The 24,491-nt window shown below is 41.1% G+C and overlaps 7 protein-coding genes across 8 annotated transcripts; 4 read left to right on the forward strand and 3 right to left on the reverse strand.

Moving 5' to 3' along the window:
• Positions 1-21: 21 nt before the first annotated feature.
• LOC135440720 (DALR anticodon-binding domain-containing protein 3) lies at positions 22-1,754 on the reverse strand. Its single transcript, XM_064700051.1, has 3 exons — positions 967-1,754; positions 568-886; positions 22-507 (listed from the first exon to the last, which is right to left on the reverse strand). Exons 1-3 carry the CDS (start codon positions 1,710-1,712, stop codon positions 220-222), a joined length of 1,353 nt encoding a protein of 450 aa, XP_064556121.1. The 5' UTR covers positions 1,713-1,754; the 3' UTR covers positions 22-219.
• Positions 1,755-2,095: 341 nt separating this feature from the next.
• LOC135440719 (zinc finger and BTB domain-containing protein 14) lies at positions 2,096-4,485 on the forward strand. The gene has a single exon (XM_064700050.1). The coding sequence runs from the start codon at positions 2,595-2,597 to the stop codon at positions 4,356-4,358; it is 1,764 nt and encodes a 587-aa protein (XP_064556120.1). The 5' UTR covers positions 2,096-2,594; the 3' UTR covers positions 4,359-4,485.
• A 702-nt stretch (positions 4,486-5,187) lies between these two features.
• Positions 5,188-6,928, reverse strand: LOC135440721 (dnaJ homolog subfamily C member 25 homolog). The gene has a single exon (XM_064700052.1). It carries the CDS (start codon positions 6,635-6,637, stop codon positions 5,612-5,614), a length of 1,026 nt encoding a protein of 341 aa, XP_064556122.1. The 5' UTR covers positions 6,638-6,928; the 3' UTR covers positions 5,188-5,611.
• Positions 6,929-7,349: 421 nt separating this feature from the next.
• On the forward strand, positions 7,350-8,255 carry cerv (cervantes). Its single transcript, XM_064699666.1, has 2 exons — positions 7,350-7,507; positions 7,566-8,255. Exons 1-2 carry the CDS (start codon positions 7,429-7,431, stop codon positions 8,162-8,164), a joined length of 678 nt encoding a protein of 225 aa, XP_064555736.1. The 5' UTR covers positions 7,350-7,428; the 3' UTR covers positions 8,165-8,255.
• A 140-nt stretch (positions 8,256-8,395) lies between these two features.
• Positions 8,396-9,698, forward strand: LOC135440477 (SREBP regulating gene protein). Of its 2 annotated transcripts, none has more exons than XM_064699667.1 (2): positions 8,396-8,766; positions 8,829-9,698. In XM_064699667.1, the coding sequence occupies exons 1-2, from the start codon at positions 8,665-8,667 to the stop codon at positions 9,378-9,380; spliced, it is 654 nt and encodes a 217-aa protein (XP_064555737.1). In that variant the 5' UTR covers positions 8,396-8,664; the 3' UTR covers positions 9,381-9,698. The 2 variants fall into 2 exon arrangements, with proteins under 2 accessions (XP_064555737.1, XP_064555738.1); XM_064699668.1 differs by having other exon boundaries at positions 8,832-9,698.
• A 120-nt stretch (positions 9,699-9,818) lies between these two features.
• On the reverse strand, positions 9,819-11,026 carry LOC135440475 (probable isoaspartyl peptidase/L-asparaginase GA20639). The gene has a single exon (XM_064699665.1). The coding sequence runs from the start codon at positions 10,918-10,920 to the stop codon at positions 9,934-9,936; it is 987 nt and encodes a 328-aa protein (XP_064555735.1). The 5' UTR covers positions 10,921-11,026; the 3' UTR covers positions 9,819-9,933.
• A 2,939-nt stretch (positions 11,027-13,965) lies between these two features.
• On the forward strand, positions 13,966-14,768 carry LOC135440536 (uncharacterized). The gene is made up of 2 exons (XM_064699764.1): positions 13,966-14,097; positions 14,162-14,768. The coding sequence occupies exon 2, from the start codon at positions 14,168-14,170 to the stop codon at positions 14,666-14,668; it is 501 nt and encodes a 166-aa protein (XP_064555834.1). The 5' UTR covers positions 13,966-14,097; positions 14,162-14,167; the 3' UTR covers positions 14,669-14,768.
• The last annotated feature ends 9,723 nt before the right edge of the window (positions 14,769-24,491 follow it).

Below are 24,491 nucleotides of genomic sequence, written 5' to 3' on the forward strand. Positions count from 1 at the left end.
AATTAGCTTCTTGCAAGGGCATTTCCAATGATAATATTTATTTGTAAACGACATTTTATGGAGGTTTGCATAGTGCAGCACCCTTTTAGTCGTAAGCCTTATCCATACATAGCTTATATTGTTGTTAAATTTAAAAATATTTGTACATTAAATATACATAAAACAGAAGATACGTCTTTTTGGGGTTTTTTGTTTGGTGTTAAGCTCGTTTGATGGCCCTTACATATAGTCTACGGGCTGTATTCCTAACAGGGCCAATGCTGCATTCAGCACCTCCCGCACCGCCTTGACCAGGTAGATGCGGGCATAGAGCACGGGCATCAGATTCGAGCGCTGTTGCACGAGAATCTGCTTGTTGCGGTAGTAGCGGCTAAATAGGCTAGCCAAATCAACAATATAACGGACGAGTAGATGCACGGCGCACAAGCCCTGATCTAGTTGGACTAGCGTCGATTCAACTAGCTCTGGGAAGGTAAGCAAATAGCCATAGATTAGCTGCCAGTCGAGCTGCAACCAAAAACAAGCACTTTATAGATAATATATATGTGTCAGCAATGCCGAACGCACCTCATCTTCAAGCACACTAAGATCGATTTTCTCTAACGGTGGCAACGGCTCATAGACACCTGCGTCCACTTGTGCGGCAAAGGTGCGTAAGAGTGTTTCTAGACGTGCCGAATTGTACAATATATAGTTGGCGCCCTTGGAGCTACCCAAGCCATTTCGCACCACGGTGGCGCCACTGCCATGGCGCACCTCAAACAGATCCACTATGACGGCTGCATGACCCAGACGCTGCATCAGACTCTCAAAGTCAGTGCCCTTGGCGCAGTCGCGCACGCCATGTCGATGCATGGCTATGAGCAGCATATCGTTGGAGCGCAGGCTGATACCGCCAGAACATATAAAAGAAATAATGTTTAATTGAGCAGAGGGGCAGCTTATGTTGCGCTTGGGCATGCTTACGCCATATAGCTGCCGCTGGTCAGCATTGTGGCAGTCTTCTTGGTCGGTTCGAGAACCGGGCCACACACCATGCGCACATTCTTCTTGTCCATCTGATCGGTGGCGAAGCGACGTGGTAGATTGTTGCACTCGACGCTGACCAGCAGTGTCCCAGGCGTCTGGTCCTGTGGCTCCACCAGGCGCCAGTTGGCGTAGGCCAGCAATCGGCACACAATCAGGTACAGTTGCCTGGCACGGAACTTGTGTAGCTCTTTGGTGTTTCCAACCTCTGGATCCAGAAATTGTTCGTGTAGGGTCAGGCACAGAGTGGGCATAAGTGACGCACTCTTTTCCAGCTTCTTGTGCTGTCCATAGTTTTCACCATGCTTCAGTATTGAGTTGAGCACATGGGCAATGATGGGAGGACGATAAAAACGCAACGCGTAGCGCTCTTTGCGCAACTTCGTGACATTCTGCAGGGGAAATATCCACTTTTTGCTCTGCTCTAGCAGATCCTCGCGCGACTCATCATCCGGCAGCATCTGTTCGGACTGCATGCGCAGCTGCAATCCCTGCTTCTGACTAAAGCAATGCCAATTTATATAACTTGCCGCAATGCTCAGATCTCCGAATTCGATCAGGTTCTCATTATGATAGCGTATGAGCTCGCCGTAGCGCTGCATGCGTCGAGCATCCTCATTCTCTGGGTAAATGGCGAAGTAGTCAATCAGTTGGTGCGTCAGCTCGGTTAGTGGATTTTGCGACATATTTACGCCGTACGGCCAGATATTAGAAAGTGTACGAAGTATATAAAAAAAAAAAACGAAAACTAACAAAAACACAAAACACAATCTAAGAGTGAATGTGCCCGAACGGTGGACTCGATATAATAATAAGTGAATTGATGATATGTGAAACGCTTTGGTAGAGTTAAGATTTTTTAAGAATATATTCAAGAATTTACGGTTTTAGACGATACGCTCACTGATTTAAATGTGAACTAGATTAAGCTTTCTGTTTCGGTCAAAATTCTCGCCGCCAGCTGTGCGCATTCAAAAAATGTAATATTTCCTTGTTTATCGATAGCAATTCACAATAGCTTCAGACGAAGTGGCAATTGCTACTTCTCATCTCTAGCAAGTGAGGTCGCAATCACAAGATTGAATTGCAATTGTTGAATATTTGTTTTGTTTGCCTCTTCTGCGTCATGAATGTCACAACATAAAAAGTTTGCAAACTATCTAATAGTTTTCTTGAGTCTAACATAAAGTGATGAAAATTTAACGAGAACTTTTTGGAAACTTTTCCAAGCTGATATCAAATGTGTATTTATTCTTAGATGTGTCCACTGTCCACTGAACCCCATACACCTTGATATAATAAAATACTGACGTCACATATAACAATTTATTGATGCATATTATATACAGTCGCGTTTAATGTAATGTCCATCATATAAACAAATAAACTATCAAACTATCGATAGCGTTTGACAGAAACTAACAACAACAAAAAAGCGCAACACGCACATAATAGACACACAAAATATAGCATCTATACTTGTATGTGTGCATATGCGTGTGCTTCTGTGTGCGTGCGAGTGTGGGGGAGTTTTGTTTTTAGCACTCATAACAAACAATCCGTAAAAAATGCCGCGTAATTTAGGCCCTGGATCACACCTGGTGGATCTAGGCGTTGTCTGCCTGATATGCTTACGTGCGGAGCCCGGATATTGTTCCATCTATGGCCAGGATCTGGAGACGCCGCATATGCAAATTGTGGATAAAATACGCAGTTGCAGTGCGCTGCGACTGGACAGGCCGCTGCTCTCCCAATTGCCCGATAAGATCTGCCATGGATGCCGCAACGAGCTGAGCATTACATACCGTTTCCAGCAGAAGTGCCTGGAGGCACAAAAGGTATTCCAATCGGCAGCTACAGCCACAGTTCTCCTGGACGTGGACAAGTTGGAGCTCGAGCAGACGCAGCACCTAAAGTTGCCACCCAGCCTCAAAATCAAACGACTCGACACTGAAGCGGCCACCAGTAAAGTTAAGTATTACAATGATGATGATGATATTGATGAAGATGTTGAGGATGATGGCGTGGATACGCTGACACTGATTCGGCCAGACGATGGAGCTACAACGCTGGTGCTGCAGGACATGACAGCCGTTGTCTCCGACAATGAAGATGACAAAATGATTGCACTGGACGTTGACTGGTCTGAAGAACAAACGGAGCAGCAGCGACATTGCAAGTCGGAGCCGGATCTGGAGCTAGACCAGGAGCAGGAGTTTGATCATGAGCAAGAGCTGGAGCAAGAGCAGGATGAGGACTACAAATTTCCGGTTGAGGAGCACGTGCACACACAGCCTACGCCGTGTGTTCCCATCATCAACAACAACAACAGCAGCAACATCATCAATATCGGGGTCAGCTCGCGAAGTCGGCGCACGACAGAGCCCAAGATTTGTGACATCTGCGGCAACACGTACAAGTATCAGCATGCGTTGAACGCCCACATGCGGCGCCATAATAACGAGCGTCCCTATCCCTGCGAGGTGTGCCAGAAGGCGTTCATATCGAACGTGGAGCTGCGCCGGCATATGCGAGTGCATACCGGTCAGAAGCCCTACGGCTGTCACTACTGCGAAAGGCGTTTCTCCGATTTTGGCAGCAGCAAAAAGCACGAACGGATCCACACCGGCGAACGTCCGTATGTCTGTGAGGTGTGCAACAAAGGATTCGCTTATGCCCATGTGCTCTCCGTGCATCGGCGTACGCACACGGGCAAAAAACAATTCCAGTGCACTCAATGCGACAAAGGATTCACCAAAAAGTGTTACCTGGCGACGCATCTCGCACAGCATCGCAGCAACCAGCCGGACGTGGGGGAGATGGCTACGGCAACGTTACAGCGGCTGCCCACGCGCAAGCAACAGCCGCGACAGCAACAGCAGAGACAGCAGCAGCAGCAGCAACAACTGCAGCAACAGCAAAAACAGCAGCAGCAACAAGAAAAACAACAGCAACAAGAAAAACAACAGCTACAACAGCAGCAGCGAAAGCAACATATGCACTATGATCGCCATGACGACTTAGTCAATGCTGATGAGGACGATGACTATGACGATGATCCTGTAAATGTGGGCATCGGTGCCATGAGCACCCTTAACCAGGTGGGAGGGGAGCAGGCCAAGGTCTTTGAGGAGTGCATTGTTAACAATGATTTTATGTTCAACAATGAGGATGCGGATGAGACCGACCAGGACCTGGCCGATTACCATGATGCTGAGCTGGACGATAGCGAATTTCAGAGCGTTCAGCATGTCAAGGTGCCGTACGGACTCGTCAGCGATCTACTCGACGAAGATGATCTGGTCAGCGATACCAAATACTTGATGGAATAGTTCCCTTAACCCTCTCCCGCCCACCTCTAGTTCTTAAGCATGCATGCAAAGCAAATTAGTATAGTGCTCATCAGCTGTGTAAATAAACCCGAGTTGGTAACGGTTTCCAACATATTCAAGAAAACAATGTCAAAATGTTGTCTATATGAAAAATGTCGAGCTTCAAAGCTAAAGAACAATTGTGTACACGAGCAACAGGTTGTGTGCTCCATATTCGACAGCCCAAAAACAATAGTATGATACACACCAATAGGGTGCCCTTGTCGAGAGTGCCGACTACGAAATACCCTGCATACAGTTCCGAGATCGATAGGGCTGGATCGACTTGGCCATTGATTATCCTTATCCTATAATGGATCGGATACAAATTTATCAAAACATGTATTGACTAAGCGCACCACTATTATCTATTATTATTATTATCTATTTAATATTATTATTATCTATGTAAAATATAGCTTGAGAAGTGAAATTCAGAATAGTATGGGTAAATTTCTATTTCCCAGGGGTGGGAAGTATGTAGAAAAGAGATATCTTAAATTTGTCGTAAAGAAATTTCTTAAGTGGTATATATATATATATATCTATTGATGTTGAATCAGAACTTTCAGAAGTTACATATTAGATGTGCATATGTATTTGCGAAAACCCCAAGATATCGCTCAATAAAAATAAAAAAATATTAATATTTTTGTTTTTGAATGGACACAGACGGTGGAAAACTTAGCAATTTGCGACCATTGTCTACGTGTGGAGATATACTCAGCATATAGAGACGTCTTGGCGAGACGTCTTGGGGTTTCCACTTTCCATTTGAAAAACAATCAGCTTTAAAAATATTTATTTTTTATTTTAGTATTTGTATATTTGCTATAAAAATTCGGACAATTGAGCTAACAACGTTTTTACAGAAGGTAGAGTTCTCGGTTTCGGATTCGTATTGTTGGGCATTTCGCACGTTTCTGCTCAGCAGCGGCTGCTGCTGAAAAGATGAAATGGCGAGTAAGCACGTTTTGAACCGGTTTGCGGCGAGGTCAACGTTTTGGCCATCGGTGCCGGCGGGCAGTATCCAATGGCTAACAGAATTATTAACATAATTTATTTTTAAACTATTGCAAAACTTCGCCCTACACACAGAAAAAATATGTATAAAAAAACATGAATTTTAGATAATGAACATAAAATAATAAATTACAGTCGTGCCAATGGCGACAAGATGGAACAATAAAACTTGAACATCAACAGGCGCCGTCCTAATCCTCAAAGGTTATTCGGCCGGGACCATGGTTCTTCATATAGCGCCTGTAGGCCTTGTAACGCGGATTCTCGGCCAGCTTTTTCTTCATGTCCTCATCCTGATCGGCCTTCCACGCAACAAAATTGTCGCGCTGCCACAGCTCCAGCTGCAGATACTCCTCGATTTGTTTGTCCTCCAGTGCATTGAACTGATGCTGGCCCATGCCCATGTGGCGACGTATCAGATAAAGCTGCTGTTCCCGTCCGTACGGCTGCTTGAGCACCGTATAGCGCCAGAACCATAGCGCATGCCATACAATAAAATTGAAAAGCGTATATGGGCAGATGAGCAACTGCACCCAAAGCACATCCCAAACCGTGGGCTTCGCATAGCCGCCCTGAACGTCCATCTTCTCCTCGATCACCTTACGTATTATGCGCTCCAGTTCCTCCTTCTGTTCCGTTTTCGATAAACTCTTGCGATTCTTGCCCTTTCGCGTGTGCACACGCTCCTGGATCTCATCGCGCGCTATATCCAGCGCCTTGTTGCGATACTTGGGCACCGTGGCAAAGTACTTGATGGCGGCGTCATAGCGCTGCCAGCCTGAATAGTACTGAATAACCGATATGATGGTCAACGTAACCACAATCACCACACGCACATCTACTTTAGGCGCAACACGTCGACGATAGTAGCGATAATAATGCGCATAGTATGCGTCCGGATTGTCTAACATGTAGTCGTAGTCGGTGCGGGATTCCTCATCGCGCAGTATCTCGTAGGCGGTGGCCAACAGTTTAAACTGTTCCTCGGCCAGCGCCTTGGCCTCCTCACCGCGATGCAGATCGGGGTGATGTTTGCGTGCCAATAGGCGATAGGCTTTGCCAATCTCTGACTTGGAAGATTCACGTGTGACGCCCAGAACATCGTAGCAGTTCTCTTTGCCGCAGTAAAGACCATCCAGAAGACCCAGACACAACGTGGGCAAGATGCTGACAAACAGGCAGGTGTACAGCCACCTTTGGGACTGTGTGTGTGGCATTTTGAAGGTATGTTGTGTATGTGTATGTTTATGGGCGGCAAGCAACAGCTGTTGCTCCTTGCTGTGGGTCGAACTGTTTGACAGTTTAACTGACTGATCCCCCAATGAGTGTGCGTGCTTTGCTTGGCAACTGTAGTTCTCCGTTCTCCGCTACGTTGCTTCTATGCTGGCGCTTAGAGGCCTATGGCACTTTCACCACGGCTTCTTAATGTTCTTTGCAGTTGTCTAGAGTTGTATTGGTGTACCAATGGAATCACATTGATTCCGTGGCGCTTTAAATTGAACCAGTTCTTTTGAATCGGTTCGCAAGAGTTTACGATTAAAAGATTAGTATTAGTATTAAAACATAAACATTTTTTGTGTTTATTCAACACTATCAAAACTTTATTTTAATTATCTGATATTCTTAAAGACGAATATAGCAAAGTCGACATGTTACAATTTCATTATAAAGATCTTACAATTATTATTATTATACAGAAACTGTCGCGAAAATACAAATTGCGCGAAACATAACTTAAGCTTTAGCAGCAAAAGCCTTCAGCTTTTTAAGAAGATTTTAGTTTAATTTCATTTTTCTGAAATTATATATGGTAATCTACTTTCATTGTAGATCCTTGTAAGTTGAAAGCTATTTGTATTTTTTTTAAATTTAGCGCGCTTCTTGTTCAAACCTAGTTCATTTCGTAAAAGCAATTGCCAAGTTCCGATAACTATTGCTATCAATCGGCGTCACTAAGTTTTACGGGTGGCTTGAACACTCTTGTTTATAGAATGTATAAAAGGATACAATGGAGTTTATAAGTAATGTTGAAGATGTAAAGAGGACCATTATTGAAAACACCGAATTTATAAAGTCGTTGGAAAACTGTAAGTCGCCATCATCAATGCCGGTAGTTGGTGTTTTTAAAATAAGGCTTTTTTAAAGGTTGTGATGACAGTTTCCACAGCCAAATACAAAAAGTGCTCAATGAAACATTGAAGGAGCGCTTGGAGCTAGGTGAACGTCTAATTGGCATGAAGGCCAAGCAGAAACGCATCGATGCTGTATTACAGCAAGCATTAGATGAAACAGATATAGTGGAAGACTTAAACAAGAAGTGCTCACAATCTTTTGAAAAGGAAGAGAAAAAACGCATTAACGTTAAAATAACGTCAGAGTACAAACAGTTTAAACGGGAGCTGGAAGCCGTTAATGCTGGCTCGGATGCCACAAACATAGATGATGAGGATGTGGCCGAAGTCATGCAACCCGGTGTCATGGTGGTCTCAATGCATGACCCGTGGTCCAAGGCCCTCATGTTGAATGCAGTGCGCAACATTAAGTGCGGTCATCACTATGAGCATGATTCTGTGCAGGCTATTATAAAAGACAACATGAGTATACGCTGTCCAGTAGTAGGATGCGCAAGCAAATCTTATATACAGCCGCATCATCTGGAACCCGATATGGCTATGCGTGCGAAAATAAGAGCCTATAAAGCTGAACAGGACTTTGCGGAATCATTGTCAGAAGGAGAAAATTAAAAAGCAAACATGTCTAGAAATCCATCAACAAACCAATATACAAGTTTTGGCATGAAAAGGCCGTTAAATATAAGATATTAGAATACCGAAACACATGCGTTTGCATTAATAAATATACAATTAGAAGGCATTTAACTCAGTTAGTCAATAATTCGAGTTTTTAAATGTTGGCAAAACAAATTATCTTCGATAGTATTTAGAAAATAATCGATAAACTTAGAGAGACAATCACATACACGGTCATACCATAAACCTTCCACTATCTGGCAACGCTCAGCACAGCTGTTTGCCCAAAACAAATTGCAAATATTTCCCAAATAATTTGGCATAGACTCGAAAAGCGTTTAACAACCAATGCGCATGCAGCGTGTTAACAATTTGGACGCTGTAGCACGGCAGCATCAGCAACAACGAAAGCATCGTTTTCAGATTTGACGCAGCCAACTGCCTGGAAAAACCGCTGGCAATGATGCCGATGCCCATGTCCGCATACGCATACGATGTGGCCAGCCGCACTCACACGCTTGCTAAGAAGACGCATTATTTATATAATTCTAGTACTGCTGGCCCTTCTCTACATATTCGAAAGCCTCTTTGATCGGGTAAGCTGTGAAGTAACAATTCGTTCCTATTAAGTGATTTGATCATTCCGTTTTACGCTCAGCAGAAGGGTGCCTTTAGCGCGCTACATTACGATGAGTATAAAGCACAACGGACTCGTCCGCTGCTTTGGCAGCAACAGTTGCTGCTGCCCGAAGAACATCTCAATCGAACCCGGGATCCGGATCTACGTTGTCGCAACTCGGTGCAGGGGAGTCAACTGCTGGCCGATGAGCGTGGTTTCGTATGCTTACGTGAGCAGATGCTGGCCAATGGCTGTTGCAACGTGGAGCTGCCCGGAATTAGCTACTATAGCTGCCACAGCTGCAATACCACATCTCACTGCTGCGGCGTCTATGAATATTGTGTGTCCTGTTGCCTGCATCCGAACAAGCGGTCGCTGCTGGAGCAGGTGCTTCAGGCGCAAGACACACAAAAATACATCTATGCCAGCGTGGTGGATCACTTTGAGTTGTGCCTCGTCAAGTGCCGCACAAATTCACACTCTGTCGAGCACGAGAACAAGTACCGCAACGAAGCAGCCAAGTATTGCTATGGCACCACCGAGGCGCACGAGTCGCAGCGCGAAGTGGCGCCCAGGGGTGGCCAGGGTTAGTCAGATCACAGCCCAAAGGCAAGTGCAATCTCTATATGTCATTGTTCGATTGTTTAGATGCTTAATATTCTATTAAGTTTTAATTGTCATGGGCTATTGCTTTGATTGTCCAAATTAAAATGAATGGACAGATCAAGGGCTACAATCTCTCAACAGATTCCTTATTGTTGGTACAATTCGCGATTCGATAGAGTTTTTAGTATAATTCGCCATGATGACAGCAATCCTAAGCAGTTGAGGTGTTTATAGAGCAATAAATGCTCGATTTTTGTTTTATCTCAGGTTTTTGACATAATCTTTTAAGTTGCCAAGTACAATGGATCCACAATTCAGTCTGGGTGTTATGAACAATTTTCTGAAATCTATATATATAGTTATAGCTACATAAGACGATTTTTTTTTTTTTGTATTCATAATGATGTACATACACATTTATCATTTATATTTTAGAGTTTATAATTTTGTGCTTTATTAATAGTAATTTATTCAAATAATACAGAAAACATTGAGGGTACGCTTAATACATGTGTAAAATTGCTTTTAAGTGATTGTATTATTCTTGTGTCGACACCAAGGGCTCCTGGAAGACTTCGTTGTGATTGATGCCATAATGAATGATGCCGTCTCGCACGTAACCCCAGGCCATGCGGCGTGATGTCCAACTGATGCCCACCTCGCCCTTGTGGTCAATAACAATGGCGCCGCCGGTGCCGCCGATGCGATCTGTCATCTTCTGGCATTCCTGCTTGGCGGCAGCTTGGGCGGAGAGTCCCTGATGCTGGATGGCGCCCAATATACGTTGAGCTAGATTGTAGCGCATTATGGTCTCACCATGGCCGGTAGTAGAGATGCCGCCAATAGTATTTTCAGCATAGGTGCCACAGCCGAGCAGAGGAGTATCGCCAATTCGTCCCGGCCATTTGCCCGTGATGCCGCCCGTTGAGGTGCCCACCACAATTAGTCCGCTCGTGTCCATGGCAACGGCGCCCACAGTGTCTCCATTCGGATCGGTGCGTGCCTTATCTAGCTCGGTGCGAGCAAAAGTGGTGTCCAAGCCCTGCGCCTCCTGCTCTTTAAACTCTCGCAATGCCTGCTGAGCGCTTTCCGTAACAAGAGAGCCAGCCGGCAGCTTCTCGATGCCCGAGCTCAGCGCCAAGTCCAATGCCGCCTGGCCGCCAAGAAAAACGTGACGTCGCCTTTCCATTAACCGGCGTGCCACTGTGATCGGATGCATGACATCACACAGCAGTGTCACACAGCCGGCTCGCAAATCGCGCCCCTCCATAAAACTGGCCTCCATTTCTACGCCGCCGGCGGTGTTAAGGCAGGAACCATAGCCCGCATTAAAAGACTCATCCAGCTCCATGGAACGCACGGCCGTCTCAACGGCATCTAGTGCGCTGCCAGACGCTTCTGTTGTCGGCTCAAAATGCTTCCAGGCAGCACGCAGCGCGTCCTTGATGCCCTTGAACTTGCCGGCAACGCGGGAGTCGGTTATGTCCCCCGCTCCACCATGTATCAGGATCACTGGGTGTGGCATATTTTTTTGATGCTTTCAATTGCAGCTTGTGCTTGTGCTTCCGAACACGACACTGACTGACGCCTCGAATTGCTACGTTCAGTTCGCCTTTGTGCTCTTCTTGCTGCTCTATCGTTCGCTTTACACCTCTTTTCTGCTTATCTTTATTGCTTTGTTTTTGTTTGCTGTTCTTAGCTTGTTTTAGGGTGGACCGGTTTCAAGTCATTCGCAATTGCATCTGCGCTGCATCCGATTGCTGTGTTGATGAATTAATCGATTTAGATAAATGATGGCGATTTCGATAGCTGTGTTTTGATGATGGATTCGACTTTTAAGTTAACTATTAAAAGCTAGTTTGATTCAACATATACATACATATCTATATATTTAACTGCTTGTCCTGACTGACTGACTGACAGATTGGCGATCAACGCACAGCCCAAACCGTAAGAGCTAGAAAGCTTACATTTTTACTGTAGTTAGGAAATTCCACCCGCATGTGTTAAAAAATCGTGAAAACCGTTTACATGAAATTTTTTCGTTTACTATCGGATCGGACTCAAACTTATTTTCAAAGATCCTTGTTCAAATTCATTTGAGGGGTTTTTCACACTTTTCAAAAAATGCATTCTTCCTTGGCTTAAATGGGGCTCAACGATTTGGTGGGTGACGTTTCGTGTTCAAATTTATTTTCAAAGATCTATACGAAATATCATTTGAGACGTTTTTCACACTTTTCGCTGGAACCAACCTTCCTCGGTAGAAATGCGAAGTTTAAAGTTTTGTCCGATTTGCAGCAAACTTATTTTCAAAGCTCTACATTAGAGGTTAATGAATACGTGTTTCGACGATTTGGGCAAATCCACCCACAACAGTGGTAAATTGGCGGAAACCGTTTGTATGAAAGTTGTTTGCTTATCGTCCGATCAGTGTAAAAATCATTTTTTAAAGAATTTTTTGAGAATATATTTGATACGCTCTTGGGTGGCAAATGCGGGTCAAAGTTTTAATAAATGAAAGTTTATTCTTCAGCTTCAAGATTCTCACCGCACGACTAAAATGGGCGGAAACAGTTGATTCCAACACTTGGTTCTATATTCAATGCACTTAAAACATATTTTTAGAATTTGAGAACAAGATGGGTATATTTAAATTTTCCGTGTAATTAGTGGAGAGCTAATATCTAAATTTTATAGCACAAAACGTTCCACGGGCAAGGCCGGACAATACCCGCTAGTTTATATATATTTCTATGGCTTCTATGGCCTATATAAGGGATATAAATATTATATTAATTATATAATAATTAACCTATTTAAAAGTGCTGTACCCAATTACAAATTGCGTTCAACTTATGAAAGCATCTTCGATTTCATACTTTATATATTGGTGTGCATGCATATATATAAGGAAATACGTTTCTTTATGATGGTCAATCTGGCTAATCCTATTCGAATAAGTAATATAATTTGTTATATAAAGCATTCTATCTAAATATAATTAAAAATGTAATAATAGAATGATAAGGAGACCGGCAGGAGGATGGTTTTAGACAATTCTCGAGTTTTGCTAAGAACACTTGGGAAAAATCCGCCCTTTGTTTTTATATGGTTAAAGACACGGTTGTTGGGGGCTTCTCACAGTACTCTCAACTAAAATATCCTCATAATATCTTATAACATTTCCAAATATGTTATGAATTTAAAGCCTACCTTAAAAATATGTTCTTATAATTATTATTACTATATTTATTGTTAATCTTAATATATTGATTACTAGCGGGTATAACCCGGCCTTGCCCGTGGAAATGATTTTGAAACTTATCGGACGGTAAACAAACAATTTTCATAGAAACGTTTTCCGCCAATTTACCAATGTTGCGAGTGGAATTTCCCAAATCGCTGAAACACGTATTCATTATATTCTTATGTAGAGCTTTGAAAATAAGTTTGAAGCAAATCGGACACAACTTAAAACTTCGCACAAAAAATCTTTGGGTCGCATTCCACCCGAAACAGTTTGGATTCTGCGAAAAGTGTGAAACACGTCTCAAATGATTTTTCTTATAGATCTTTGGAAACGAATTTGAACACAAAACGTCATCCACCAAATCTTTGACCTCCATTTCCACCAAGGAGGAACGGATTTTTCGAAAAGTTTGAAACACCACTTAAATGAATTTGAGGAAAGATCTTTGAAAATAAGTTTGGGGCCGATCGGATGGTAAACAAAAAACTTTCATACAACCGTTTTCCGCCAATTTACCACTGTTGCGGGTGGAATTTCCCAAATCGCTGAAATACGTATCTATTAAGTTCTTATGTAGAGCTTTGAAAATAAGTTTGAAGCAAATCGGACACAACTTAAAGCTTCGCCCAAAAAATCTTTAAATCGCATTCCCTCCGAAGAAGTTTGAATTCTGCGAAAAGTGTGAAACACGTCTCAAATGATTTTTCTTATAGATCTCTGGAAATGAATTTGAGCGCGAAAAGTCACCCACCAAATCTTTGACCTCCATTTCCACCAAGGAGGAATGGATTTTCCTAAAAGTGTGAAACACCCCTCAAATGAATTTGAACAAAGATCTTTGAAAATAAGTTTGAGGCCGATCGGATGGTAAACATAAAAGTTACATACAAACGTTTTTCGCGATTTTTCCACACTTGCGGGTGGAATTTCCTGAAACCCCGCCTTAAAGTGCACCCACATCACATAAGGTAACTACAGTGAAAATTTCAGCTTCCTAGCTCTTACGGTTTGGGCTGTGCGTTGATCACCAATCAGTCAGTCAGTCAGTCAGTCAGGACAAACAGTTTTATATATAGAGATTATTTGCATTAAAATGATACTTATTAATTTTAACATAGTTAGATAGAAAATAAAAATTATCCACCTTATTTTATGTTAGTTTTTGTTTTTAAGTAGCTTCTATGGCTTTTGGCTAACGACTTCCTACATGAACCTGGCTAAGGAATAAATATAGTAGTTAAAACACTGTTAGATATATGTAGAAATCGAATAGGAATTATGGAATAAAGTAGGCATTTGATTTAATTTAAAATTTTATAGAATTTGGGTAGCCATGCTTTTAATGTTGATTGTTTGCTGAAAGGGGCCGAATCAAAAAGCAAATATAATTGTGTCTGGATTGCAGAGCAAGAAGTGAAAAACAAATAGAAAATTTGACAGACAAATCTGGTAAAAATCAAATTTGAACGCGAATTTAAAATGAAGTGCAATTAACACACCTTAAAAACGACAGATCGCCATGGATCCAATGAAATCAAATACTGAGATTAAAGACCTAAAGAAGACTGACGCCATTGACCAATGGAATGGGCCAGACCCGGGCACCATTACGGTGGCCACACAAACTGAAGATTTGAAAATTCGTAGCTTGGAGACCATACCGCAACCTCGAAAATTCGCTAGGCCCAAGACAACGTATCAGCAGCAGCAGAAGTGGCCAGATATGAACTTGGAAGTAACCAATGAGACAGACAAGTGCACAACTCGCAACAAGGCGTGTCAGACTATTAAAACTGGTGTCAAGCGATTATCGTCCGATTCCCAAATGGATAATCTACGGGCCGTTATGTATCAGAGACGTAAAATGGCCATAGACATGGATCGGGCCCATTTAGAGAAAATAATGGAGACAATTAATGCCGATCCACCGCCCCCCTGGCATGAGGCCTCACTCCTCTGGCTGGAGGTCGACAAGTTGGAGAATCGCATTGAGGAGTTCGACAAAGGCAAGGCTCCGTAACAAGTAACACGAAGAAAGAACCATAATCCGTCCATAGCTATATTGTGATTGTATAAATAATTTACAGCTTTAATAGTTAAATATATATAAATAGTATGTACCACCTAACAGCTTACAGATATAGAATATGGATCCAAAAAGAAAAAGGGAGATACGGAGGCCGCATTCATTGGACCTAGATTCAAATAGTCATTAAGCACGAGTAAGTCTCCAAGCAGAGGCTCCGAGCGAAATGGATCTCTTAATTATTCTTTACTAGCCAGGCGGCACTCCAAGAGCTAAGACCCTTTGCAATTACGCCAAAGCTGGTCGGTTACTGATTGATCAGCAGCTGAATATGATAGCAGTACGTTCCTATTGAGGAATATAGCCAATATGGCCAATTTCTGGCCTCTCCAAGGAACACAGAACACAGTGTAAATTCAAGCGAAAAGGCTTTCCAATCTCAATAATAGATGCTCCATGCGAGGTGCAGAACCTGAGAAAGTAGAACATACACAACCGAAATCCAGGACGATTCTGTGGAGGGGATCAGCAGACATAAGAAAACGTTCTTTGTGAATGCCCTGCATCTCTGCACGCTCTGCAAGGGGAAAAATAATAAAAACTAATAAAAATATTAATAATAACAAGAATAATACCATCAACTAAATATCGGATAGATGTACTATAAGTCGGAGGTCCAACCAAATAAATTAGTTCAGTTTCGAGTGTCTGTGTGTGTGTCCTCAGGGTTTAATTGAAATTCAAGTGCCTTGACTTTTTACCATATGGATGACCCTTTTTGCATGGGATATGACGAACAAATGACCTGGTTCAAAGCCTGGTCTTTGCCTGGGTGCGGGCTTGTTTGTGCTCAACCAGCTGACATGGTAAACGCAACCAGGCGCGCACATGCATGCACACACACCCACACACACACGCGCACACACGCACTTCCACGCATACACAGATTCGGATGTGTTTCTGCATATTTAAAGGGGGCGTGGCGGCGTGATGTTGGTTTAAGGCTGGACGCTGTCACTTGCCTGTATTTGACGAATTTTCCCGCGTCGCAATTGGAGTGACCTCAAGGCTCAAAGCTTCCTGCCATGGTCTCCAGCTCTTTAGTGGCTGCGTGTGTGTGTGTGTGTACGTGTACGTGTACGTGTACGTGTACTTGTGACTGTGATTGTGCGTGTGGGCAAGTTGGTTGTTTGTGCCCGACTAGACTTTTGGTCGTTGCATTGCGTCCTGGCTTCCTTTTGACGCAGCCTTGCTGTTTATTCAGAGCATCACACAGACTCAAGCCAATTGCATTCAACACCTACACAACCTCTGCCCCCGTGCACAATACTGTTATATCAATACGGTTATATCAACTCCAATGGCCTCGTCAACGGCGGCCGACGCTGGTTGGCATGTACTTATGTCCACATGTGCATATATTTGCATTGCCCGGGGTGTCGGCACGGACTGCGCTTTTCAACAACAATGAACCGCATAAACACAACCAAGCGACACACACACACACACTCATCCGCCCACATATATGCACCTACATGTGGCACATTCAACGCCAACAGCGATGCGATGCTTCACTTGCAATGCGCTAAACTTCCGTAGCCGGAGCCAAAGACCAGGCCGATCTACATCAAACTACAAACAAGCCAAGAATCACGCAACTTGACGGCAATGGAGCCGGGACACGGTAGACACTAGTCAGTATATAGTATTGAGTACATGAACAACGGCGACTCGGACATTTGTATTTCATGATTAAAGGCTGCAAACCTATTTGTGACATCAGGGAAAGGTATTTTGAGTCGGAGACGTATTAATTCGGGTGACATTTCCAAATAGTTAGCGTGTTGGGCATTGAGCTACCTCACAAAGTATGTAATGCATAGAAGGAGATGTCTCCAAACACATAAAGTATATATGTACATACATATATTCTTGTGGTAGCATGCGTACAGCCGTGTCGAATAGCCAAGTATGTCGGCTTCTCTGCAAGCTTTCTCCACGAATTATTAGAAGAAAATTAGGTTCTTGTTGTTTGAAATATAACGGAAATTTGTAATACCCGGTAGTAACTGAAAAGACTGTATTAATTTATAGTACAGGAAGTTTGTTTGATGGTAAAAAAAGATTAAAAACCATTATAAAAAATGCATTCAATGAAACAACTTAGCATATAATCTTCCAAAGGTATGTGAATCTTTTATAAAATAAGTTGAATAGGAATGTGAAAAAGTTGTTCTGTTGCTTAAACTCTTGCTTGCAGTTTGTTTTTGTGCTTATTTCTCAATTTCACTGTACAACATAAATTTTATTGTTGCGCGTAATTCAATTTCAATGGCATTTTGTGGGCCTCCCTAATGGTTATTCTCCAAATTTCTGTCATTACCAAGCGAGCTGGCTGCCACTTGCCCCCATATGCGTTTATATATGTTCTATATGTTCTATACACACGTTTGTATGTATGTGTAATTCATTGTCATGCCAGTTGCTGCTCTTGTTGTTGTTGTTGTTGTTGCGAAATCAATTCTGCATAAATATAGCGCGTTGACATTTGGCAAAGTGTTTTTTGTCGACGAGACTCTGGCTTCTAATTTCTAATGCTCTTCAAGTACTGCAGTTTGAAGGCCACAGAATTTATTTAAGTTTCAGTTGATCAATAAAAAATATCATTCTTTAGTTTGAAGACATTTAGTTTATTTAAATTACTTAACTGCATTTGAATAACACTTTAGAGAACTTTGAGAATTTGTATTAAATTAGAAATCGGTGCGATATCGCTTTATAACATTTTCATTCAATTCTATTTTGTAAGGGTATGTATTGAGAGGATTCACAATTTATGTGAATTTTTCAGTTTGATTTTGTAAAATGTCCTGCGCCTAACAAATGTTTTAGCGTGTGTCACAGATCAACGCCAATTGTGGTGCCCATGTAATGAATAATGTGAACGAATACAGCCCAGTGCTTTTTTATCCACACACAATGCCAGTTCGTTGAGTCCTGAATATGACTTGAACCAGTCGAACCACTATATCATATATTTTCTAATTCCACAAGCATATTTGTGTAATGAGAAATCAAATGACATAAGTGGATTAAGTTTCAGCACCTGGTATGCCATTCATTTCCACGGGCGGGAAATGGGTGGAAATGTGAAAGACACAAATTCATGTGCAATTATAGTTTGTTATTGGGGACGCACATTTGATTTACAAATTTTTTGTGCTAATCGATTTTTTCAGAGATTATTATGTACATGGGAAAGCATGAGCCAGGTCCTTATGTCAGCCAAATAAGTACCTACTTGTATGCACACGCATTTTCATGAGTGCCTCATTATAAGTATTGAAATATTTATGCTGCTAGCCGGTATCAATCATGTTTGCGTCCCGCAATAATCAAATAATTTTCCAAATTATTCGGTTATAGCAAATTTATCTGTGGCTTTTATCCCAATTGAAATTCACTTAAATGCAAACTGACAGCAAATTTGTGGCCACATTGCGTATGCGTAATATACAGCAGATAATTTGCGAGTGTGGAGATTTTTTAGCTTATAAGTCATCAAACTCGCATCATCTGATAATATCTAATAAAAGATGACCACAGTTCATAACAAGACAGTCCCAGGGATCTTACGTAAGAATCCAAATAGTTTTTGGTTAGATAGTCCCTGCGCCGGGCTCAATCTGCGGTTGCAGCCCGCTTTTGAAATCGCAACAGCAACAGAATATGATAGGGGACACCTTTCAGATGTTATTGTATGTTATGTTAGGTGTGCTTCATATGACCAGGACGTGTTGATTCCGGAAGAATGATTCCAAAGCAACAGCTATTTTTTTTACCCTCAAACCATTGAAGCGGGTAAAACCATGTACGCAAAACGAGCTAATAATTTTTTTCTATCGTTATCTCTTTTCATTACGAAAATATCGATAAAAATCGATTTTGAAACTTGTGTTTTTAGGCATAGCTCGAAAGTTATAAAAGCAAGATACATTTGGCATGTAGATACTCTTATAGTATAATCAGATTTTTAATGTTTCAGTTTTTGTAAACCTTCCTCATTTGGCCCAAAATTAGAACATTTTAAGCGATTTAGTATTTACACGCATTTGGGTGTGTTTTTGTGTATGTATGTATAGCTTGCGCGGGGTTCAGGGGATTTCGTAATCAGGCACACCCGACTAAAGCACTCTTAATTGATTTATTTTTACTATGGGAACATTTTTAGTTTTTGTAAATATATATAGGAAACTTTTAGCCCAAAGCTCGAATGAAAATCTGGCTAAGTAGTTGTGGTATACCGGAATCTTAAGCGAACCGCATCTTAAGCGAAACAGCATCTTTCTCTCTATCTATCGAACTCCTCAGCCGTCTGGCCATGTCTCTATCTAACCCCGTAGTCGCATGTGAGTTTCAGCGATTTGTAGTAAGCCGACTTAACGCAATTTCCATATGAAACAAAATCGATTACAGCAACAATTTAAAGCTGCTTAAGCTGAGAAAACATGGGCTCATCATTAACAGCATCGGGACTGGAATGTTTTAAAAGGCGCGTAGGTGGGGTCACGTCCTAAACAATGAATGCGTAAATCTGTCACAATTAATACCTTTAATCGTGCTCACGCGGCACGCGCAAAGTCAAAAGGAAGTTGCTGATGGGGTTGACGGCGCCGAGGGGGGGAGGGGTGGTTTGAGCTGAGGCAGTGTAATTGTGTAAGTGGGCGACCGGAAACCCCCCAGTTGCTCACTCATTTACACCGTTGGCAGTTGGGACAGGCGTCTGGATGGGCGAAGACACGCACGCGGGGCCTTTCACAGGCGTGAGAAGTTTGTCGCGCTCTTATTGTCAGCATGCTGTTGCAATTGCCAAGTGGAAGGGCAGGACACGGCAGGGCAGGGCGCACGCTGGAGCGTTGGAGCAACCATTAAAGCCATGTTAATCGATTTTCTGTTGCTTTACATGCGCCAAAGCAAACCAAACCAAATCAAGCCAGGCCATGCCCAGCCCTGCCTTGCAACCCACCATTGGCAGCCTCGCTGAGCTGTTGCTGGCACGGGCACAAGCCAGGGGCAAAGCCGTCGCAAAGTAGAAAATAATCAGCATGGCCCGGGGAGTTTTTCAGGTGGGCGGCAGCCCAGCCGCTTGTGCCCTCCCATGGCATTTGGTGTGGTGCGAGCTGCGAGCTGCGAGCGTGGGGCATTAAACATAAGGTAACTACTCATGGGGCGATTGCAAATCCGTGGACAGCTATTCAAACGGCTGTGGCTGAGGCCGTAATAGAGAAAAGAGCTCTTAAGAAATTAATCATTCGATTAAAACTCATTAATGAGTGTTGGCAGCTATTAAGACGTATCGATGCGGAATATGCCGGAGTTCAACTTGTGCTTTTCTTATATACCAGTATATACATAAAATACTTATGTACAAAAATACATACATATATACTGTTTACTTGTATATACAAGTATATAGTAAAATATTTCTAAGTTTCTATTCTTGTACTGCTTTGTTTATGTAGGGGACCGGTGACGACGAGTTGTATAAGCGATCCAAAACAGGAAGGATTCGATCAACTGAAGCAAACGTAAAGTGCCCTACCCTGCGATTCTCAAGAGTTCAAGTAAGTCCAAAAGGTTATCATACTTGATTAAAAGTGTGGTGTCCAAAAAGTGTGTTATTAATATCAAAAACGTTCCGTGAATTCATAGTTTTGTTAGCAGGTGCGTATGTATGTATGCGTGCGTATGTGTATGTATGTATGTTTATATGCAAACAAGTATGTTCTCTTATACACAACGAATACCAAGATTACTTTGCATATTGATGATACTACATGCTATGCTGCAATTTAAATAAAACCTAAATTGCCCTACTCTGCGATTCTCAAGAATTCAAGTAAGTCCTCAGGGTTTAATGCTTTGATTTGTAGTGTTTTATGTATCTATGTATGCATGTATGTATGTATGTATGTATTTATGTATGTATGTATGTATGTATTAATATATGTATGTATGTATGTATGTATGTATGTATGTATGTATGTATGTATGTATGCATGTATGCATCTATGTCTGTATGTATGTGTGATATATGAATGTATATTATCAAGAGTGTTTTAGCATGCGCTTCTATTTTCATATATTGATAAATAAATAAGAATATTTGTTGAATCAATTTAGACGTACGGGTTATGTATATATGTATAAATATTTATATAAATCATATATAATGTATTAAAACAAAAGATAATAAAATAATTAAATGTCTGAATATAATACACTGTTTTAACTTTCATGATTTCTATAGACCAATTTTAAGGAATATTTGAAAACAGATAATAATTTAAAAGTTTAAAGTAAAATTGAAAACGCCGGTTTATAATTGCTGGAAGTTCACATTGCCTTATACAATCGTACCCCTTAACACATTTTTTTTATATTTTCTTATATATTAGGGATGTCTTCAAGTTGTTGGTTTGATTTAATGGAAAGTTAACTCTAACCCCAAAGTAGTAACTCGATGATCTGAGTGTGTGTGTACGTATGTGAGAGTGTGTCTGGTCTTATGTTACACGTACGCACATTTTGCAAATGCACTAAATAACGGTAACTCAGTCTACTTCTCTTTCAGCCGCCATCCGTCGTCCCCATGGCAACTGTTTAAAGTGTTTTAGTATTAGTGTTGGCGTTGCTAAGCCAAAAACGAACTTACACCTAACTAAATGACAAAGTTTTGCGACTCACGGCTGCACACACACATATATATATGTATGCAAGGAGTGCGAGCGCAATGGAGACTAGAGGGAGTGAGAGGTAAGTGTGCATGGCGGTAATTTAAGGTAAACATTTCTTTCTATGCAGAGGTGAGCGTGCTGTGTGTGTGTGAGTGTGTGTGTGCGTGCGTGCGTGTGTGTGCTGGTTGCTTTTTGTAAGTGTGTGTTACCACATGGACACCAAAAGGCACGCGCTGCAAATTCACATACTCGCTGATACACACACTCATGGTAAAAGAAAAAAAACACATATGCCCGACTGCTGCGTTTTTGTACCCTGTAAAAGACAAGCTTTGGCAGGGTATTTTGTGAATCAGCATAAATTATAAATATATAGATAGTTTCTGTGATTTAAGCATAGCATCATTTGAAATGTCCAAACTTTTTCATACTGCATTAGTTTTCTAATTTTTCAATACGCTGCTCACAAAGCGGAAAGAGTGTATTAGTTTTGGGCAATGCAGCTATTAAAGCTAGAGCCTAAAATCTTTCAATATGACCTCGTATAAGCAACTCAGATAGTGTTAAAATTTGTTGACCACGTCAACAAGGCGAGGGGTAAACTGCGAAAATCTATATCTGCCACAAGACTTGAGCTTCAATTATCAAATTTTGTAAATGGGCTAGAAATAGAGTTTTTTTTTAAAGACTGCCTTGTGGCTCATTTCTTGAACATGGTTTTCCACATTAATGAACCTTGGTTCTGGTTTAAGCCCAGGTATGTCATTTATTTTCAAAATGAAAAAGAAATAATTCGATTTTTGATTGACAATGGACCGTTGTACTAAAAATATTTTAAGCTTTATATATTTTTTCTCATACAAAATGCGGGCTAAATTTGATAGATACAAGGTTATTAAAACTTTGAGTCTGAGGAGAACCTTATTTTATTTTGAAGCAGACCATTTTAAAACTATATGATTTGGCTTCCAGCAAAATAAGAGTTCGGCTAGAATTTAGAACAATAAAAGTAATAATAATATGATAATAACTATAATAATAGTAATTGAATATCATAAATGTGTCTCTATTTAATTTCACAACGCAGTATTCCTATATTTACTTAATTTTTTTCCCCAATAAACAAATTGCGAATAAAAAGGGTATTCTCTAGCCTATTCACACACTTAAGACCCGTTTAACAGGGTACTTATAGTCGGGCTTTGTATGCGTGTTGGCTACTACTTTTGCCACTATTTTAACCGCATAAGCGAAGGCGAGGAGTGTATCTATGTGAATGTGTGTGTGTGTGCAGGTGTGTGTGTAAGTGTGTGTGTCTCTGCTGCCCGTAAACGTGCCGTGCGTTGCCAGTTAGCGTTACAGTTGGCGCTGCTGCGGATGCTGCTGCCCCTTGTAGGTGGCTGCCCCTTGTTGGTGGCTGCCACTCGCAGCATGTTGGACACACATAGGTGCCTTTTTTTGTGTATCTTCTTATTGCAACTGTTGTTGCTGCTGCTGTGTTGCTGTTGTTGTTGTAGTTTTGTTTTGGTTTTTGTTGCCAACTGACACGGGCCAACCGCCGCCACACCGCGCTGCTCCGCCCCCATTCAGTTGTAACTGACATTTTACACATTTACAAGTTGCCACTTTATATTGCATAATATTACCACGTACATGCGCCACCTTTACTTTTTTACGAGTCAGAGCTGAGTGGATGTGTGTGTGTGCGTGCACACACAAAGTAATTCAATAATTACGCTCTTGACATCATATTCGTATTACTTTTGTTGTCGCATGTGCGAATATGCGTGTGTGTGAGTGTGTGTATGTGTGTGCGGGTAGATGCGTGCGTGTGTGTGTGTGTCTTGACGAGTGGTTTGAGAGTTGTGGCTTAAAAAGTCACACGCCGCTTAACAATTAACCCACTTTGCCACACCCATTCGCACGTGACATTGCGGCGTAGAAGAAGACGCGTTTATGGTCTATCCTTTAGCCAGTCACATTTGAACGCAATTAAATTTCCCTTTTCATCCGTTTAGCGAAAAAAAATCTGCTGCAAAAATAAAGGAGATATGAACAGGTCAGCAAATTAACACTTTCGGTCAACCTTGAGATTAATGCATATATATATGTATATCTATATCTATATCTATATCTATATCTATATCTATATCTATATCTATATCTATATCTATATCTATATCTATATCTATATCTATATCTATATATCTATATATCTAAATATCTATATATCTATATATCTATATATCTATATATCTATATATCTAAATATCTATATATCTATATATCTATATATCTATATATCTATATATCTATATATCTATATATCTATATATCTATATATCTATATATCTATATATCTATATATCTATACATCTATATATCTATATATCTATATATCTATATATCTATATATCTATATATCTATATATCTATATATCTATATATCTGTATATCTATATATCTATATATCTATATATCTATATATCTATATATCTATATATCTATATATCTATATATCTATATATCTATATATCTATATATCTATATATCTATATATCTATATATCTATATATCTATATATCTATATATCTATCTTTCTTCGCTTATTATCGACTTGCTTCCTTTTTAAACTGGCTATTTGAGCTGTTTTGGAATAAGAGAGCTTGAAGGTCCGAAGCGGGCATAAATACGACCAACAAATTTTCAATTACTTGTTTGGGATAATATTTTCGGAAAATGCAATTTGTCCGACTAACTTTATTCATTCATTTTGAGCTGAAGTTGGCGAAAAAACACGCACTAACACACACACACACACACACAAATACACAGATACACACACGCACACTTACATGCACTTGCTCTAAGCTAACAGCAGCAATGAATGAGCTTTCATGTCCCATTTTTATATGTGTGTATGCGTGGGGTGTGTTTGAGTATGTGGAATGCGCGTGTTTGCTTGTGTTTGTAGTTTCGTTTCAAAAAAAAAACTTTTGCAAAACGAAGTGAACGCACAGCGTAGACGTTTTATTACTAACGCAATGTTACCCTGTAGTCCTAGGGTATATTACTAAGGC

This window comes from Drosophila montana, unplaced genomic scaffold (assembly GCF_035044405.1).
Source record: "Drosophila montana isolate Dmon_TW-CO22-7 unplaced genomic scaffold, ASM3504440v1 contig_1624_1, whole genome shotgun sequence".
In the NCBI taxonomy this organism is placed as follows: domain Eukaryota; kingdom Metazoa; phylum Arthropoda; class Insecta; order Diptera; family Drosophilidae; genus Drosophila; species Drosophila montana.

Coding starts and splice junctions, on each gene's coding strand:
- LOC135440475 (XM_064699665.1), bottom strand. CDS start 10,920: ATGCCACACCCAGTGATCCTGATACATGGTGGAGCGGGGGACATAACC.
- LOC135440719 (XM_064700050.1), top strand. CDS start 2,595: ATGCCGCGTAATTTAGGCCCTGGATCACACCTGGTGGATCTAGGCGTT.
- LOC135440536 (XM_064699764.1), top strand. CDS start 14,168: ATGGATCCAATGAAATCAAATACTGAGATTAAAGACCTAAAGAAGACT.
- LOC135440477 (XM_064699667.1), top strand. CDS start 8,665: ATGTGGCCAGCCGCACTCACACGCTTGCTAAGAAGACGCATTATTTAT. Junction 8,767..8,828: donor TCGAAAGCCTCTTTGATCGG/GTAAGCTGTGAA, acceptor TTTTACGCTCAG/CAGAAGGGTGCCTTTAGCGC.
- cerv (XM_064699666.1), top strand. CDS start 7,429: ATGGAGTTTATAAGTAATGTTGAAGATGTAAAGAGGACCATTATTGAA. Junction 7,508..7,565: donor TATAAAGTCGTTGGAAAACT/GTAAGTCGCCAT, acceptor GCTTTTTTAAAG/GTTGTGATGACAGTTTCCAC.
- LOC135440721 (XM_064700052.1), bottom strand. CDS start 6,637: ATGCCACACACACAGTCCCAAAGGTGGCTGTACACCTGCCTGTTTGTC.
- LOC135440720 (XM_064700051.1), bottom strand. CDS start 1,712: ATGTCGCAAAATCCACTAACCGAGCTGACGCACCAACTGATTGACTAC. Junction 887..966: donor ACCAGCGGCAGCTATATGGC/GTAAGCATGCCC, acceptor TGGCGGTATCAG/CCTGCGCTCCAACGATATGC. Junction 508..567: donor TTAGTGTGCTTGAAGATGAG/GTGCGTTCGGCA, acceptor TTTTGGTTGCAG/CTCGACTGGCAGCTAATCTA.